Source organism: Mesoplodon densirostris, chromosome 19 (genome assembly GCF_025265405.1).
Source record: "Mesoplodon densirostris isolate mMesDen1 chromosome 19, mMesDen1 primary haplotype, whole genome shotgun sequence".
In the NCBI taxonomy this organism is placed as follows: Eukaryota; Metazoa; Chordata; class Mammalia; order Artiodactyla; family Ziphiidae; genus Mesoplodon; species Mesoplodon densirostris.
Window position 1 is genome coordinate 53351663 of NC_082679.1, and position 19289 is coordinate 53370951.

General features: G+C 53.7%; 1 protein-coding gene across 1 annotated transcript in view; it reads right to left on the bottom strand.

Annotated features, from left to right (window-relative positions):
- FA2H (fatty acid 2-hydroxylase) overlaps positions 1-19289 on the bottom strand; it is a 53589-nt gene that overhangs the window by 3646 nt on the left and 30654 nt on the right. The window contains exons 2-4 of the mRNA XM_060084763.1: positions 19042-19134; positions 7696-7838; positions 6984-7090 (exon numbers count right to left, since the gene is read on the bottom strand). Of these exons, the coding sequence (XP_059940746.1) occupies positions 6984-7090; positions 7696-7838; positions 19042-19134 (343 nt within the window). The remainder of the gene's footprint in view (positions 1-6983; positions 7091-7695; positions 7839-19041; positions 19135-19289) is intronic.

Below are 19289 nucleotides of genomic sequence, written 5' to 3' on the forward strand. Positions count from 1 at the left end.
GTTTTCTTTCTTGTGGTGTCTTTGTCTGGCTTTGGTATCAGAGTAAGATTTGGCTAGACATCTGAGATCTTCCTTAAAGGGACTGTAAGAGGAACAGCTATGGCCAGCACTGGACCTTTACCTGGTGCTATGGTCGGAACGTGTTCCCTCAAATTCATATGTTGAAACCTAACCCCCAAGGTGATGGGAGGTGATTAGGTCATGGAGTGAATAGGACTAATTCCCTTACAAAAGAGGCTTGAGAGAACTCTTCCGCTTTCTGCCATGTGGGGATACAATGAGTCTTTGACCTAGAAGAGGGCCCTCACCTGACCATGCTGACACCCTGATCTTGGACTTCCAGCCTCCAGAATCGTGAGCAATTAATTTCTGTTGTTTACAAGCCACCCAGTCTGTGATGTTTTGTTATAGCACCCTGAATGGACTAAGACACCAGGAAAAAGTGACCTTGCCCCAGCAGCATGGAGGAGAGGGAGGGACGATCCTGATGAAGCCAGCAGAGCTGGGGGGCTATTGGTGGAAGATGTTAACCACCCGGGACTGGGGGGCCAGGAGGGCCAGGAAAACCCAAGGAGAGATAGGTTCGGGAACAATACTTAAAATCATGGCATATGAGGAAGATGTGAAAAACCTGAAGATGATTAGCCCGGAGACCAGAAGACTGGAGAGATGTAATTATCGTGAAGTGTGAGGTTCCCCACGCCCAGCCCTCGGCGGACAGCCTGCAGTCCTTCCGGCTCTCCTTTCTTTTCTCTACTTCATCCATTCTTTGACTTCACCGACACTTGAGCTTTTGTCACAGTTTTCTTCATGTCTATGCTCACCCTCTTAGTTCTACTTCTTTTCTCCACAAGCTATTGCTTTGGCTATACTTGCTCTCTCTTTTAAAAAAGAGCAGCTTTATTGAAATATAACTCACATATCTTACAATTCACCCATTTAAAGTGTACAGTTCAATGGTTTTTAGTACACTCAGAGTTGTACAACCATCACCACAATTTTAGAACATTTTTATCACCCCAGAAAGAAACCCTTTACCCATTAGCAGTCACTGTGCATTTCCTCCAGCCCCTGCCATTTCCCAGAGCCAGGAATCCCCTAATCTACTTTCTGTCTATTGCATTTGCCTATTCTGGATATTTTGTATCAATGGACTCATACAGTATGTGGTCTTTTGTGACTGGCTTCTTTTAGTTACAATATTTTCAAGGTTCATCCACGTTGTAGCATGTATCAGAACTTCATTCCTTTTTAAGGCTGAATAATATTCCTTATTAATATGGATGCACCACATTTGTTCACCCACTCATCAGCGGATGGACAGCTGGGTTGTTTCTACTTTTTGGCTATTATGAATAATGCTGCTATGAACATTCATGTGTGATTTTTTGTGTGGACGTATGTTTTCAGTTGTCTTGGGTATATGCCTAGGAGTGGAATTGCTGGCACCTACTGCAACTATGTTTAACTTTTGAGGAAACTACCAAACTGTTTTCTAAAGCTAGCCATTCTCTTTTGACCTCAGCTGTCCCCATGACCTCCCAAGCCGGGATCAACACAAGAACCTATTTCTCCACTCCACACGCAAGCTGCTGAACACAGAGGAGACGTGTGTAGCCATGGGTCTGGCGCCTTCAACCTCAGCTAGACCTCAAACACTGCCTGGTGATCCTTTTACGTCTCCAGGTTCAGCTCCCTCCCCACTGCCCTCAAACATCCCCCGTTCCTTCCACCTAGCCTCCTACTTCACTGAGAAAAGATGCCTTGGGGTGGAAGAAAGGAAGGTGGGGGAGGACAGCTCCTTCACATCCGCCCACCTTCAACCACACCTGATTGTGCCCCAACCCTGAAACTTCCTTCTTGCTCCTCAGAGAAGAAGTGTGTACCCAGGTACCTGGGCACTGGATGGTGGCAATAATGATAATAATAATAATAGCAGCAGCAGATGTGTATTGAGGCACCCTTCATGCCAGGTGCCACTCAAGTGCTTTACATGGGCGACTTCACATTTCATCTCACTCCAGCCTCTCGAGGGAAGCACTAGCACTGCCCACGTGAGTGAGGAGGTGGAATTACAGACAACTTACGTTACTTGTCCAGCTCACCCCGCTAGGTAGTGCTCAGCCCTCCGGCTGCCTCCCCTCTGGCCCCTCCATCCCAACCAACCACTCTGGGCATCTTCAGCTTCTCCTCCACTGGCTCTTCTGCTCATCTTTAAGACTTCCCCATCATAGATGCAGTACCTTCAGAGCCAAACCTACTGAAAAGGCTGGCTAGACTCAAATCTACTTCACCTCTTCCCATTCGCTCAAGTCCCTAAAGTCTGTCTTCTACAAAGAACTGCAAAGGCCATTTGTGATGTATTTCTTGCCAGAGCGTAGTAATTTTTTTCAATTCGTCTCTAACTTGGCTGTGGCCTATGACATTGGCGACCACTCTATTTTTGAATCTGTAACCCCATAAGTTCCCATTCTGAGGTTTATGAATACCCAGAGTCCTTGATCGGATTTCAGAGTGAACCTATTGACATGGTATCCCAAACGATGCGTCTGTGTGCATCTTTCTGGGGGTTGAGTCCACAAATTTTCAGATTCTCAAAGGAACTGGAACCAACAAGGTTTGAACACACAGCTCCACTCCCTGCCTGCTGGGATACTTGGCTTTTCTCCTCTTCTCTAGATGCCCTTTGTCAGGCTCCATCGTGGAAACTGCCTCTGTCCCCAGGGTCAAAACCTTGACGCTCCCCTCTTATATGCTCTCTGTTTGATCTAGGATGTCAGCGCACCTGCCTGCTGACAAGCCCCAGATCTATGCCTCCAGCTCAGCCCTGGGCAGCCACTTGCTACTGGGCATCTCCATGCAGCTGTCCACAGCCCCGCCTCCAAGGTCAGCAGCTTCCAAATGAAGCCAATCATCTTCTTCTTCCTTCCTGCCCACCCTATCACCCCAGGCTGTACCTCAGTGGGGGGGTTAATGACTTCCACACATTACCTAAGGCTCAACTTATTCCTCTCTCCGGTGTCCAACATGTCACCAAGCTCTGCCAGCTGCCTCTCCTTAGTATCTTCTGGCAAAGTAAAGAAAAAGCCAGACACAAAAGACCACATATTGTAGGAGTCTATTTATATGGCATGTCCAGAATAGGCAAATGTAGAGAGACAGAAGTAGACTGGTGGTTGCCAGGGGCTGGATGAGGGGGGGAATGGGGAGCAGCAGCTCAGTGGGGATGGGGTTTCCTTTTGGGGTGATGAAAACCTTTTGGAACTAGACAAAAGTGATGGTGGCACAACACTGTGAATGTACTAAATGCCACTGAATTGTTCTCTTCAGAATGGTTCAGTTTATGTTATATGTATCTCACCTCAATTTAAAAAAAAATCTCTTGGCTCAGTTCCCTGCTCTGACGCCCCCACCGCCTCATCACCCGGTGGCTGCATCAGCTTCCTACTCCAGCTCTCTGGCCCTACATGTGTTAAAACCCTCCTGTGGTGCCTCGTTCTCTTTAGGTAAAGTCCAAACCCCTAGCCTGGCACTCGAGCTCCCTTGAGACCCAGCCCTGCCAGCCACATCCCTGCCTCATTGCCCATCACCCTGTACGGGGGCCAAACCGAACCACTTGTGGCTCCTGAGATGCCCACGTTCCCCACCCACACATATCTTTTCCTTCGCTGGAATTCCCTCTCTCTTCCTTACCCCACGTGTCTCCTCCTGTGAGAAGCCTCCGCAGACGCCCTTTGTCCCGACCTGGGCCGGGTTCGAGGCCTGCCACATCATCCTTTATCATGTTGAGCTATGGCTGCTGTTCTACTCAGTTGTCCCCACCAGGTTGTGAGCATTTTACGGGCAGAGTGGGTATTTCGTTCTGTATCTCCTGTGCTTAGCACAGCAGGTGCTCAGACACTCGTGGGAGATTCAGGGGCCAGCCCAGGTCTCTCTGGAGGGCTGGACAAAGATGAGATTGGACCCGTACTGTTCTAAGAGCAGAACAGTGGCAGCCTCTGGTTGTGTTTAAGAAAGCACTTCTGAAGGACTGTGCCCAGTGTGAATGACCGCAGGAAACTAGTGAGTAAGGAGAGAGCCCAGGAAGGTGAGGAGGAGAGGTGGCTTTCCTACTCTTTGGACCAGATTCCAGGCCCAGGGCCATTCTGATAGACGGTTCCAAGTGAGTCTCTAAGCTAAGGAAGGATTTTTCACACCTTGCCTGGAAAGTAACACACAACGCAGCTAAGGTGCAATCCCCAAAGGACCCAGCCAATCTTTCTCAAATCAGGTGTTGAGCTGGTCTGACAGTTCTCATCAGTGGGGCCTGCTGTGTCCACATCTGGCATGAGACACTTGCCTGACAGCATTGCCTGTCAGTGGCCATCCAGCCCTGGCTGGGCTGCTCTGGGTGGCCAGGTCCCACTTTGAGGGAAGGCTGGACACCTCTGGGGTCTTTCAGGACACCCTAGTGAAGTGCAGGGAGCCTGGGCTTTGGATTTGCAGACCTGGGTTCAGATCCCAGCTCTGTACCATCTACGTGTTTTCTCAACAGTAAAATATCCTACCACTTGTGAAGGGCTGTGGCTAAGACAGAGGGAATATAACACCTGATTATGTGATAAATATATATCTTATATATAAGGATAATATATTGTATATTAATACTTATAATAATATAATATGCCTCATATATAACAAGCAGCAACAACAATTTTTAAATATAATGAGTCAAAGTACATCTAAGTTCCACACAGTCCTCCTTGCGCTGTGTTTCCTCAGTTCTCCTTGCAGGGCTCTGGAGGGTCCCTGGTTGGGAGAGAAGGAGTTTCCCAGCTCCCCCGCCCCCCTGCCCCAGAGTGCAGGAGCCCTTCCTCGCTGTGTAGCTCTCTCATCAGCAGGGAAAGGACTGGACATACAGAAGTATTCCCTGGCCACAGACTTTGGTCTTGACCTTGGCTGGGGCTCCCACCACAATCGCATGGAGGCCTGAATCCTTGCCTAGGACGCTGCTCTGCACTCACTCTAATGCGCCTCCAGGAACCGTGCTGGGGGCCAGCCTGGATGTGCAGAAGCCCTCTGCTTTCCAAAGCATTTTCACACACGCGCCTAGGAATTTCAGCCTTGCACTGGTGTCTCCGTGCAGCTTCCACTGCTCCCTGGCACCCTGAGTCTCCTGCATTTCCTCCAGTGCACCCTTGGTCCAGCAGCTGTGCTGGGACCCTGCTGAGTTTCCACGCGCCTTGCTTTGTGGCTCGATTTTTCTCTCCCTGTGGCCTGCGCCTTGCCTGATGAGCTGCAGGTGAGGGAGGCGTGTGGGGCTCTCACGCCACCATCGCTGGCATCACGGTCACAGTCCCGCTAACCCCCGACACTAGACCTTTATTAGACAGCACATTTCAGCTCTCTGCAGAGGCCCGTGGTTCTGATGAAGCCGTCGAATCACCCTCCCTGCCTCGCAGACGAGTCCCCTCCTATAGGTCAAGTCTCCGCCCGCCCCCTCACCCCAGCATCACCCCCGTCAGCCCATCAGGCCGGAGCTGGTACCGAGTGGCATCTCTGGAGGAATCCTGCAAAGGGACCTGGGCCAAAGCTCCGGCATCCCGTTCCCCCTCCGGCCCCAGCCCTGGCAGCCCCGCCACTGTTGGTGATTGTTAGGGAAGCGCCCGGCAGACAGTGGGTGATTCAGCGAGCAGGCCGTCTCAGCAACAAGCCCTGTGCTGTGCCTAAGCTAGTCAGCGTGGGCAGAAAAGGGTAACCTTGGCTCGAGGGGTACACACATTAACCCCTGGGGACCGGGAGCAGCCTGGGCTCTGGGGGACTTCCTGCAGCTGGCTCAGCCCTTCCCCATCCTGGACCAGGTGGGAAAACTGGGGCTCCCAGCGCTGTGGCTGTGGCCCCTCTCATCTAAACCATTCAGCCCTCCACTCCTCCTCCTGGGGGAGGCGGGCAGGAGAGAGCCTCGGAGTGTGGAGAGAAGGAGCCTGTGTCTGGCAGAGACAGGGGTTCAGAGGCTCACAGTTCAGAACATGACATGTGATCAGGAGAGGAAAGCCCACCTGAGCTATTCCCAGCACCCCTCTCCCACCTGTCCCCCTACCCAGCCTCTGTCTGAGCCATTTGCCATGGGCAAGCACTTCCCCAAGGCAGGTTCTGCCAGGACGGACAGATGACCTGGGCAGGTGGCACGCACCTGGAGACCAAAGGTAGGTGATGAACTTGGGAAGCAGGCTGGCAGAAGAGGCCCAAACCTGTGGCTGCCCTGAGAGACTCAGCCTCACAGGCTCTTTGGAAGTCACCCCATGTCAGCCCTTCTCACTGTCCCCTGCCCGCCTGGGTGGCACCTAGCATCTACATCCTAGCCACGTGACCCTGAATTGCTCGCTTGACTTCCTGAGGTTCCATTTCCTTATCTCTAAAGGGGTGTACCTTTCTTGTGGGGCTGTTGGGAGGGTTAAATGAGATGGTCCCTGGAAAGCACCAGGCATGTGATAAGTACTCAGTAGAGGTTAGTGGGTTGCTACTCTGAGTCAGGGCTTCTGCCGCCAGGCCTTTGCCCTGGGGGACATTCTAGGACACTCTGGGATCCTTCTCTCCCAGGCTCTAATCTGTGTTCTGTTCGAAAACCATTCCAAGTTCAGCTCTCTGCTGTGCCACCTGGTGAAATGACTTCATTTAGTTTCCTGACGAACAATCCCAGGTCACACTTTTTCTATTCTTAGACTCAGTGAGAAACCCCCGTCTTTATTGTTACACCACTTGATGAAATGATTTCATGTAGTGTCTGCTAATGTGTGGCTGGTTGTTTTTTAAAACTCACTTTGTGGAGGGTGGGGAGGTCTGACATTTCTTTTGGAAGAATATTTCTACAGATAGACCTCATTTTAAAACCTTTGTGATATGGCTTAGGGTTCTACGTTCTCAGAAACTCAGGACCAGGGAGAGCACCAAGGTCTCTGGCCTTCAGGAGCCACGGGAGCAATTGAGGAAGGACCCGACATTACCTGTGGTGAAGGACGTGAAGAGTCGGACGTTGCCCTGGGCGAGGGTTCGGTAGTAGGACCAACTGAGATACAGCATCAGGGGAACCCAGATGATGGGGACGCTGTACCTGCAGGAAGGTCGTCAGGGTGAGAGATATACATGCACAGAAGCTTGCGAGGGTCCAACTTCCCTAGAGACACACCTCTCAACTAGAGGGGGATGAGATGATACCAAAGCATGTGCACAAAGCATATGGAGACCTGTGGTCCAGGGGACACTGATGTGGGGGGTGGGGAGGGGAGGAGGAGAAAAGAAGAGAGAAGCCGTGAGTCTGTCTCAGTCTCTGAGATGAATTACTGGCAGGAAAAAAAAAAAAAAGAGTCCCTCTGGCTAACAGTGCAGCTAGATAGGTGCTGACCTCTTGTGGCAGAGGGGCTAATTGCAGGCAAAATAGTCCACCATGGGCAGGGAAGGCTAGAAACCCCTCACAGGAGTCTGGAGTAGAACAGGAGTGACATTCAAAGTGGTTTCTGGCTACATGTTGGATTGTCACTCAGTGGACAAAATCATGCATATGAATGGATTATGCCTATGGCATGTTCCACTATCACCAAGAGCTTACAGTACAGTTCTGGGCTCCAGGGAGGGATCCATTTGCCCCTTCCCCTTTGCATCTGACTGGCACCATCAGGAGAGAGGGATAGCCCACCATGGTCCGAGAGCAGGGCTCACCAGACAGTCTTGCTGAGGGCCTCGACGAGATCTGAGTGGAAGAGGCGGATGGGCCTGGACACCGGCTGGTGGACCCACTCATCGTACTTCTCTCCCAAGTGGCCTACCTGCCACAGTAGGGGCTTCCGCCAGTCTACCAGGTCCTGCAAGAGATAAAGTCAAGTGGACACTTGAAATTCACACCTGTGCACATTTGTTCTCCCACCTCCTGGTTACAGCAACCTACTCCCCAGCCCCAACTCAGCTTATGTGGTCTGTATGGAGCTACCAACCCTCCTGCTCCAGTGCTTGGGGACTAACAGTTCATCCCAACCCAAGGGCCACAGAAATGGGATCCAGGATAGGCCCACGGCCTAAGCTGGTTCAATGAGCCATCAGACAACCCTCTCCTCTTGCTGGGATTGCTAGGTTGGCAGGGCATGACCCTGGAGTTGCCAGTGAAGGCTGCCTGAGGATGAAGTCAACACAGAGGATGGCCAAGCCAGGAGCTGGAGACACTGAATCCTGGTGATGACATCTGAGTGCCCAGATTCAGCCATGCATGAAGCTTGAAGTCTTAACCAGCATTCTTTAGGTATAGGAACCAATACATTCTGTATTAGGAATCAAGTAGGCCCTTTCTCCTCCAACAAGGGCTTTCTTCTTTTTTTCTGTGGCTGCACTGGGTCTTCATTGCTGTGCACAGGCTTTTCTCTAGTTGCGGTGAGTGGGGGCTATTCTTCATTGCAGTGCGTGGGCTTCTCATTGCGGTGGCTTCTCTTGTTGTGGAGCACAGGCTCTAGGGGTGCGGGCTTCAGTAGTTGCAGCACACAGGCCCCAGAGCACGAGGGCTTCAGTAGTTGTGGTGTGCAGGCTCAGTGGTTGCAACTCACAGGCTCTAGAGTATGCACTCACTAGTTGGTGGCGCATGGGCTTAGTTGCCTCGAGGCATGTGGGATCTTCTCAGACCAGGGATCGAACCCATGTTCCCTGCATTAGCAGATTCTTTTTTTTTCTTTAATTTATTTATGTATTTTTATTTATTTATTTTTGGCTGCGTTGGGTCTTCGTTGCTGTGCGTGGGCTTTCTCTAGTTGCTGCGAGGAGGGGCTACTCTTCGTTGTGGTGCATGGGCTTCTCATTGCGGTGGCTTCTCTTGTTGCAGAGCATGGCCTCTAGGCACGTGGGCTTCAGTAGTTGTACCACACGGGCTCAGCAGTTGTGGCATGCAGGCTCTAGAGCGCAGGCTCAGTAGTTGTGGCGCACAGGCTCAGTTGCTCTGCGGCATGTGGGATCTTCCTGGACCAGGGCTCGAATCCATGTCTCCTGCACTGGCAGGTGGATTCTTAACCATTGCCCCACCAGGGAAGTCCAAGGGCTTTCTTCTTAGTGGTGGCCTGTGTAATTCATTCATTCACCCATTCAAACAATCATTTGTTCAGCACTTTGCTTGACATATATCTATATTTCTATGTTAGTTGCTGGAAAGAATAAACAACAATGTAAGAGACCATCTTTGCTTCACATAGCTTAGTGCTGAAGCACAGTTCAGACTCTAGAGACAGGCTCTATCACTTACTGTGTGACCTTGGGGAAATTACTTGACCTCTCTGAGCCCCCGTTTACCTAGCTATGAAATGAAAGTAATAATAATGGTGCCCACATAAAGTACTCAGCAAGGTGAGACATGCCAGGCAAGATAATTTAACGGTGATGCAGGCAGGCTGAGGTTGGGAGGCAGAATGATTGGTACAAATGCCCGGGTCTAGGGTAGGAGAGGAGGGCTTTGCACAGAACCTAGGGTTTGGGTAAGTTCATACAATATGGAATACTTGGGAAGGGGGAGAAGGGAAAGGAGGTGGGGAGGGAGTGTGGGCATAGATGTGGAGTTGAGAATGACTGTGGCCCATTTGATTCCTTGACATTGGTCTGTGGGGCAGTAGAAAGAGATCTGCTGAGGGCTTTAGATGACAGAACACCCAGTATCAGGCCCAGGAGTTGTCACTTCATCTTCCAGGCTGGCTGTCTCCAAGGTAGGGATGTATGTGTACCCCAGGGATACTCACAGGCTGATCCCCAGAGGTGAGGAGAAAATATTAGAGACTCTTTTTTTGTGTGTTACGCGGGCCTCTCACTGTTGTGGCCTCTCCCCTTGCAGAGCACAGGCTCTGGATGCGCAGGCCCAGTGGCCAAGGCTCATGGGCCCAGCCGCTCCGCGGCATGTGGGATCTTCACGGACCGGGACATGAACCTGTGTCCCCTGCCTCGGCAGGCGGACTCTCAACCACTGCTCCACCAGGGAAGCCCGAGACTCTTGATATATTTCTTTCATATATAAACCATATTGAATGTTTTCTAATGTACATAATACAAGAGTACATTAGCTCGCACAAATAATTTGTAGATAATTTAAATGGACATATAATGGAGAATGTGCTCAAAACGTTTTACTTAATAGGGATGCAAGGTCAAAAAAGTTTGGAGGCTGCAGAAGCCCTTGAAGACAATGGGAAGTCCTTGAAGATTTCTGATGAGTCGGTGTATTGAAGATTAATCTAGACCAAAATCAGTAAAGAAAAATAACCTTGGAGTCAGGTGACCACCTTCAAAGCCTGACTCTGCCTTTTATCAGCTGTGGGATCCTGGGCAAGTGCCTTTACCTCTCAGAGCCTCTCGGCTCTCTCGTCTGTAAAGCCGGGTGTGCCTGGACCCACCACCCACAATAGGAGAGAGGGCACCATGTGCCCAGTGTCTGGTGCTCAGTGGGTGTCAATGAACGTCCAATGCAGGGCATTCGGCGGCCACTGCAGGTGACAGGGGCGTGGTGTCAGGAAAGGAATGAAGAAGAGCAAGGGATGGATATGGAGGAAGAGCACTGAAGCCTGGGAGAAAAAATCAATCGTGATTCAGAAACCCACCTGCCTGCAGCCCCAGCTGGAACCTCATCCTTGCACTGGCCTCCATGCCAAAGCTGGCTCAGCCCCAGCAGGGCTCCCAGCCATACCAGAGGTGAAGCTAGCCCTGCCATCACAGCCTTGGAGCAGTGGGCTGGAGGTCTCGGGGCAAGTGGGGAAGGTCACCGAACACTCCCTCTGTGCCGGCGACCAAAGGGAAAGGCCCAAAGATAATTGTGGTTCCTGCCATGTGAACTTGGCAGGTCCCAGGTGCTGACTGCCTTCATGCTTCTCAGGCTGGAAGATGACCCAGGTCAGCCTGGAGCCATCCCATCCAGCACCAATTAAACCAGGTAATCATACAAACCCCACCTGGTCGTTGCGCTCCTCCTGGCCCCACCCCAGTCTCTCCTTGACTTCATCCTTTGGGTCTAGCAGCAAACGGATTACTGGATGCAGGCTGAGTCATTCGTCCCATTCCTCTGCCTCAGGTCTCTCCACACACACACACACACAACTGGAGGAACCAGGTAGTGGCCTGTATTCACATCTTATCTTGAAACAGCCTGCAGAGCCTCACCTCAGAAGAAGCTCAGCCAGGATCACGGTGAGAGCCTGAGGCTTTGTCCCAGATGCAACAACACTGAGGGCTAAGAGTCACAGAGCACTGGTTATGTGCTAAGCATGTTTCTAAACACCTGACGTGAGTTAAATCCTGTGATCCTCACTGTACCCATAACTAGGTGGATACTTTTACTGTTGTCGTTTGCAGATGAGGAAACTGAAGGTGAGTAACTTGTCCAAGGCTGCCCAGTTAAGACATTTTTGATGAATTGGCCCCTTCATTATTGGGATAGTCCCTGGTAACACTCCTTGTCCTGAAGTCCACTTTGTCTGATTTTAGCAAGGCTTCCTTATACTTGGTGTTTGCATGTTCTTTCTTTCCCCACCCTTTTACTTTCACCTTGCACATGCCTTTAAATTTATTTATTTATTTATTTATTTATTTATTTATTGGGCCTCTCTCTGTTGTGGCCTCTCCTGTTGCGGAGCACAGGCTCCGGACGTGCAGGCTCAGCGGCCATAGCTCATGGGCCCAGCCGCTCCGCGGCATGTGGGATCTTCCCGGACCAGGGCACAAACCCGCGTCCCCTGCATTGGCAGGTGGACTCTCAACCACTGAGCCACCAGGGAAGCCCATGCCTTTAAATTTAAAGTTCATCTCTTGCAGACAGTGTATAGTTGGGTCTTGCTTTTCGATCTAGTCAGACACTCTCTGGCTTTTAACTGGAGTGTTCAGTCCATTTACATTTAATGTTGTCTTGCTCTTTGCTCTCTGTTCTTCCCTTCTTGACTTGTTTGTGTTGATCAAGAATTTAAAATATTCTATATTATCTGCTCTGTTGGCATTTTAGCTATGCCTTTTTGTATATTTCTTATTTGCTGTTCAAAGGATGATAATATGCATCCATAGCTTATCACCATCTATCTCAAGTGAAAGCCCTGGTTTTTACGTGTTCCACTTTTGCATGTTACACACGACACTTAATTCAGACTCAGCTACCTTAGACAAGGAACGTTTCCAGCTGTGGCACAGGTATGTGAACAGGCAGGCCTCTCTGTCAGCCAAGCAGTGGTTTGGGAAATTTTTTTCTGTTGATCCGTTTTGCCCTTATTTTATAAAGTGAACAGAAAACAGCATGGGATTCATAAGCTTGATTCAGTTGAGACCCAGGAGGAAACGTCTAGGTCTAGCACCAAGCAGGGACTCCAGACTGAATCTAACACACTGTTGCGAAGGGAACAGAACAGACGGACAGAGAATGTATGGAGAAGCTGGAGTCAGATGGCCGGAGAGCTGCTTGTTTACAGGCATGATGGAAACAGAGCCAGCCTCTCCCCCCAGACACAAGCGTCTCTCATTTGATGGCCTGTTGCCCACTGGATCTTTGGACATGACTTGGGTTCCTCCCTGGCTAGACCAGTGGGCACTGGCCACTGTACAAAGGGCGGACTTGCTGTCTTGAGTTGGTCCCAAGGGTCCTCTGACCTGCTGTCTGGCCTTAGAGGGCCTGGAACCTGGGCTCTGTGTCTAGCCCCCCGTGCATTTCTGCAAGGTAGCCCTCATTGGTGCCCAGGAAGGGCCACTTCACCCTGGGGGATGAAGGACCACGGAATCCCAAGAAGGCTCACTTTCCTGTCTGCAAAATCCCCCTCAGTCCTCAAAGGCTGACACCTGCACTCGCCCCGCTGGCAGTCCTGCTATTCCAGGGGCAGTAAAGCTACCCTTCCACATTAAGTGTAGAAATCCAGCTTGGCTGACTTCCTCCCCACTTTGAGAAGGAGGACACTGAGGCCCAGAGGGGTTAGGTGACTCTGCAGATAGGGTTGGTTGGTCCTGTAGTAGGAGCCTCCCTTTCCGCCTCCCCCAAGCTCGTAACATCCTCCACACAATCTCCCAGGAGCTGGGACATTCACCATGGGCTCCACCCTGGTTTAGACAGTACATGCACACACAGGGTGTCTCTTCTCAATTCTCTTCCAGTCCTGCTCACTGATGAGAAAGTCTCAGGTGGGTGCTAGTTCAACACCTCTCGCTTGCTGGTCATTTCCAACATGGCAACTGGCTGAGAAGGGAGGATGGCAAGAGATGATGGCTCGGATCCAATGAGGTGGGAAGGGACTCAGGATAAATTTCACTTCCTACTCTACCTGGCCGGGACCGCTTGGCCCCTTAACCCTCCCACATAAATGGCTCTCTTCCTCCAGAGCTGGTGCCTGCTCCTGGCCCTCTCCCACCCTACTTCCTAAGGCTCAGGGAAGACAGGGAAGGCGTCAGCAAAGGTCTGCGGGACTCGGAAGGAGGCTGGGTGGGGGAAGGAGGGGGGAACAGGCCACTGATCACGCCTCCAGTTCCCAGGCATCTGGGGGTTTCCGTTGCTACCCTCACGATAGCAAATCCTCCTTTTACAGCTGTGGAACCTGATGCTCAGAGAGGGCAAGTGATTCACTCAGGGTCACCCAGCTAAAGCCAGACTGCATGGATAAGGGTGAGGATACGTCCAGAAACTGCTCTTGAGTGCACTTGTTGGTGGGGGGGGCAGGCTTGAGTGAACTCAAAAGACCCAGAGCCACAGGCCAAGTCCCAGGGAGCACACGTGTAACTCGTGTAAGTCAGGGTGAGTTTGGCCCAAACACCTGGTGTCCCATTCCCCTCCCCCAGGCAGCTCTATCCCTGCCCTAACGGGAGGGAGGGGGAGGGAGTCTCCCCAGGCTATGCCAGGAATGCAGCTGCAGCAGGGCCAGCGGGGGGGAAAAGGGCAGCCTGCTGCCCAGAGGGTGGGTGGAAGGGCGCTGCCAGGGTGGGGCAGGGGCCTCTTTTCTCGCCCCACCCATTCTCCAGAGGCCCCTCCTCCTGGGCAGCACAGGGGCCAGGGGGCCCATAACTTTCCAGGGGCAGCCCCAGCTCAGGAGTGGGAAGCTGCTCATCCCCAGACAGGGCGAGGGGCAAATGTGGGGAGAGGGGGCAGCTGCTCTCTGTCAGCAGCTCCTCCCACCACCGCAGATGTGAGCTGAGGCGATTGTTAAAAGAAATGTGTACCCAAACCCCAGAGCTCACAGCTCTAGGGCAGCTTTCTGGGCCAGGGAGGTGGGGGAGGGGCTTCCAACCAGCAGGAGCGGGGGCGGGGCGGGGGGCGGTGCCCGTGAAGGACGAGAATTCCAGCCACTCTTTCTGCATCCTTGTAACAGGCCCCTGGGCTCAGACTTCAGGTCCAATATTCTTGGAAGCTAGAATTTTGAGAGATGGGGCCCCTGATGAGCTCATTTGACAGATGAGGAGACTTAGGCCAGATGCTCAGCTACGTATGCTGCACCTCAGCCGCCCGAGGTCCTAACCCCAGGGCCAGGAGGCCCGCTCTCAGCTGGCTCAGGACCCCCACGGCAGTGGGTTCTCTGGCACAGAGTCTGTGAGGGATCCAGCGGGGGTGTCTAGTGCAGCGGCTCTTGGTGGCCTTGCAGGGGTGAGTGCAGGCCTGTCCCCTGAGGTCTAACTGGGGGCTCCCAGCTGGACAAGCTCAAGTCCACAGGGGCGGGTTCTGCCTCCCCTGCCCGTGCCCTATAACCTTCCCATACCCAGAGGAGATGGCCTCATGCTCCCTGCTGCGAAGGTCCAGGGGATGAGAGTGACAGGGAGCGGTGGGGGGCGAGTAGGCCGAGGCCCATGGAGAGCGGAAGGATGGCATGCTGTGCAGAAAGCCAGTACCACTGCAGTCCTGCCCCGGCTGCCCAGCCCAAGGCCAGGCGGGGTGGTCTTTCACTGGCAACTCACTTTTCGATACCACACACAATACAGGGCAGGAATAATTTCCTCCTTCTTCTTTTTTTTTTTTTTGCAGTACGCGGGCCTCTCACTGTTGTGGCCTCTCCCATTGCGGAGCACAGGCTCTGGACGCACAGGCTCAGCGGCCATGGCTCACGGGCCCAGCCACTCCGCGGCATGTGGGATCTTCCCGGACTGGGGCACGAACCCGTGTCCCCTGCCTCGGCAGGTGGACTCTCAACCACTGCGCCACCAGGGAAGCCCTCCTCCTTCTTCTTGTTGGAGAAACAGGCCGCAATTGCCTGTGGTCATCCAGTGGCACCTCCTGCCCCCCAGCCTGCCTTGTCCACTGCCCCTGCAGGGACAAAGAGGGCAGTGCCCAGCCTGCCTGCCTGGTGTCTCCCCGGGGGGTATTTTTTGAGCATAGCTGAGCTCTTTAGAAGAGGGGCCCAGACCTCTGGGCAAGGGGACGAGCAGGGAGGAAACTTGAGAGGCTCTGGGCCAGGAGGACAATCCTGGGGACACCCTGGATCCCTCTGCAGCCAGACCCTCCACACCCCTACTCTGGGGAGGGCCAAAGGGAGAAGGGAGGCTCAAGGGGGCCCCAGGTGACTGGGGGGCAGAGTCCTGGGAAGGAAGCCAGCACCCATGGTGTCGAGGTCGGCCCTGTCCCAGGGGCAGCTGCCCGAGGGGCGCTGGTTCAGATCCAGGTGCTACTTGCCCAAGTTCTCAGTGACTTATGTGAGGGTCGTGAAAGGGTAAAACTCACTGGGCAAAATCAACATCTTTGCCAGGCAGCCCCTGATATGTGTGTGGGGGCGGGCAGGGAGGTTGGGGAGCTGCAGTTTGCCCTGTGACACCTGCTGGCGGCCTCCAAGAGCCTGAGGGAAGCAGGATGCAGAGTGGAGGTGCCAAGCTTTGAAGACACCTCCCTGAGTACCTGCTTGGCCTCCTCCATGCCTTCTGCCACCCCACCCCCCCCCCCCCCCCGCCAGTCACAGGCCTCAGGGTCTTATTCTTGGCCAGCCACCAGGGTGGAAGGGCTCCAGGACACATGGAGGGGGCCGGGCAGGAGGCTCAGCTGTGATCCCCTACGCTAACCCACAGAGTGACTTTGACCTTGGGCTGAAGCTCTTCCTCATTAGTTGAATCAGGATCATTATCACCTTGTGTTGTTGATAAAGGATAATATCATTAAAGTGCTTAGCCTACAGCTGTAAGAGCTCAATGAAAGAAGAGTTAATTCAGTGTGAACTCCGCTGTCCCAGGGGATCTGGGCAGGGGGCTCTGCAAACCCCTCAAATCACACTAGTTCAATCTGGTTCCCAGGACCCTGGCCCCCTAATGGGAAGCCCTGCCAAGGACACAGTGAAGGAGCAAAAGAGGTCATGGGACAAATGGAACAGGTGTGCCCAGAAGCCAGGAGCAGTGGGCGCTCCGTCTACCTCTACTGGGGTAGGTTCCGAGCTGGCTGGGTTCCAGGAAACAGGGAGAGACAGGTAGGGCGCAGCGTGGGGTAAGGAGCCACAACCTGGTTTCTTGTCCCACAAGGAAACTTGGGTCCTGCCCAAGAGGTGATGCAAGGTATGATTCAGAAATTGTTCCAATAGAATCCCATGCAGAGCTCGAAAGTCAAACGATACTGCACCTCTAAGCAGGGCAGGGCCCCCCGGGCTCGCCTCCTGGCCTTTTCTCCTGTCTTTTCAGAACTCTCCGCCCTCCACTCTCTGCCCCAGCACCCCCATCCCAGTTTCCCCTCACGCTTTCCAGCATGGCTGACCCTGTCCCCCAGCTTCTAGGACCAGGGAGGCTGGGCCATGGTAACCAAGACTCCCTTCCTTAGCAGCACCTAGAGGGGCTTCCCATGAATGCAAAACATGAAGGGTTAACCTTGGCAAGTCCACCCCAGGCCCGGGACCCCAGGCTGAGACAAAGCTGCTGACCTCTTGGCCTTTCTCTAGAGCTCCTCAGGGTCCAGACCCTGGCCTGGGTCAGAAACAGATGGGGGGTCTCCCAGCCTCTCATCTCCCCACAAAGGGGCTGGGACTGACCACGTGGTAGATGAATAAAAAAGGAAAAAAAGCAAGGAAAGCACTGTCCGCTCTCCCTGGGAAGTGAGTTCCTCGTGCTGGGTCTTCTCAGGGCCTGGGGGAGGCACGAAGCTGACCCCCCATTGCTCCCAGTGGGTCTCCACACCGTCTCCTGGGCCAGCCCTTGCCCCTCTCTCTCAGCCCAGGGACAAAGGAAGAGGGAGAGGAGGAAGAGAGAGAGTGTGTGTGAGAGAGAGAGAGTGACAGAGGCGGGGAAGGTGAGTCAGGTATGACCTGGATGTGCTGGAGAGGAGCCTGGGCGGGGCCCGGGGAGGAGGGGGAGAGGAGGCCTCTCTTCCTCTTGGGTGGGGGCGGGGTGGATGGCAGAACAGGCCTGGGGGACTTGATCCCTCTGCCTTGTGCCGAGGGCAGCCCAGGGAAACTGGGAGGATCCCTCCCCTGAGCAGGGCTGGTGATCTGCCAGTCCCCAGCCAGGCTCGTGTGACAGTCCCCTCCCTTCTAGGATGATTCTTTCTTGCCTCCCCACCCCAGGCCTGCTCAGCTCTCTGTAGAGTATTTTCTTTCCAACCTTCAACCCCTAAACCAAGCCCACAGATGCTGGCCCCAAGGACCCCTCTTCATGTGGTCCTTTCAGCACCGTCCACTGGCCGCTGAGCCCAGAGCTCGACAGGCTGCAGCTCACTCTCTGGTCCTACCCTCATCCCCACACCTTCCTCGTCTTCCACCACAGCTCCTCCTTTTTCAAGTCGAGGTCCTGACTCCACCAGCTTCCAAGATCCTTGTCCCATTCAAGCTGGCCGTCTCCCCCTCCATCCTGTCCTCGTGAAGAACAAGCCCAGGTCCCCAAAGTTTCCAGAGAAGTCAGCCGTTTGCACTGAGACCCTCAACTTGTGCCCCTGGCCTGGGCAATGAGCAATCGTGGCTGAGTCCGGCGTCAAGGTCAGGAGACCAGGTCCAGTGAGCCCTCTGGGGACATACTGCATGGCCTATGCGAGCCTTTCCCCTTGATGGCCTTCAATTTCCCTTTCGGTCACAGGCCTGCTTGAAGGGGATGGGGCACAGGACAACTTGTCCTGGCCTCTTTAGTGAAGCACCCAAAGGCGTCTTTGCCCTGGGCTGATGGGCTTCCCCAGAGGCAGAGGCGATTCCCACGTGACAGATGCCATCTCTGAGTTCCTGGGGCCAGGGCCTCAGGAGTCCTGGCAAAAGGGGCCCAGCAAACAATCAGTGGGGGCCTCCTCTGGTCACCTGTGTCCCTTGGGTGTGTTTCTTGCATCTCCCCATGTTGTAATAACATGTCTCGGGGGAGATCTGCCCTCTGTACCATATTGTGAGCTCCCTGAAAGCAATGGCCTGTCCTGTTGGTCTCTTGTTCCCAGTGTCCAGCACAGGTTGGGGACATTTATAGACATACACACTTATGTCTATTACAGGAGGAAATGGCGACATGACACTGAGAAAGTCCTATGACCCAGGTTGGAGGGAAATGACACCCAGGTCTGGTTCTCTCCAGAGCCCCCAGACAATGCTACCCCTCCCTCCTCATGGCTCCACTGCCACCTGTGACTACCCAGCTCCTCTAGGACTTCCCTAACCAGCAAATGGGTGTGCCTAATCACAGCAAGATGCTGGCCTCCGAGCGCCAAGAGAGGTTTGTCATCGGGCTCTGCAGCCACATGCTACAGAAGGCTCCAGCACTTTCCCTGCCGGCCTCAGCAGGCTCCCGTGCCGGGCACTCCTGAGGGTGGTGGCCGGCACCTGGGGCAGCTGTGTCTTGTGCACCGGCCAAGCTGGGCGTGTCTGGGCCTCCTGACCCTGTCATCGTGCCCTTCTCAGCTTCGGGGGTCCCTGTGGAAGACCTCCCTCTGGGGTCTTTGGAGCCTGGCTCTGCACAGATCTCGTGTGTCGTTTCCCCAGACCCACCATAACCTCGGCCCAGGTTTGCTGCCCCAGGTCGTGCTTGTGAGCTGTGGGCACCTGCTCCTCGGTCCTCATCTTCCCTGGGCAAACATCATGAATAACCATAGCCTGTGGCTCCATGCACCCTCCCCTCGGCCCTGGGAGCCCCGACCATCACCCCACCCTGTCTTGTGCCCACTACCTTGTCCCAGTCCACTTCTTTGAGCTTCGGCTCCATCGCAGGGTCTGTCTTCTGGGTGCTTGCAGAGGTCACAGCCCCACTCTCCATGGAACCCTGGGGAGAGAAGACACAAGGGGATTACCCACAGTGGGCGAGGGAAGAGAACCCCCAACTGCCACACGATGAGGCAGTCAGCAGTGGTGGCAGCACCATGGCAGGACAGGGTGGGCAGAAATCAAGGGCACCGAGCGCACTTGAAAAAGGGTAGA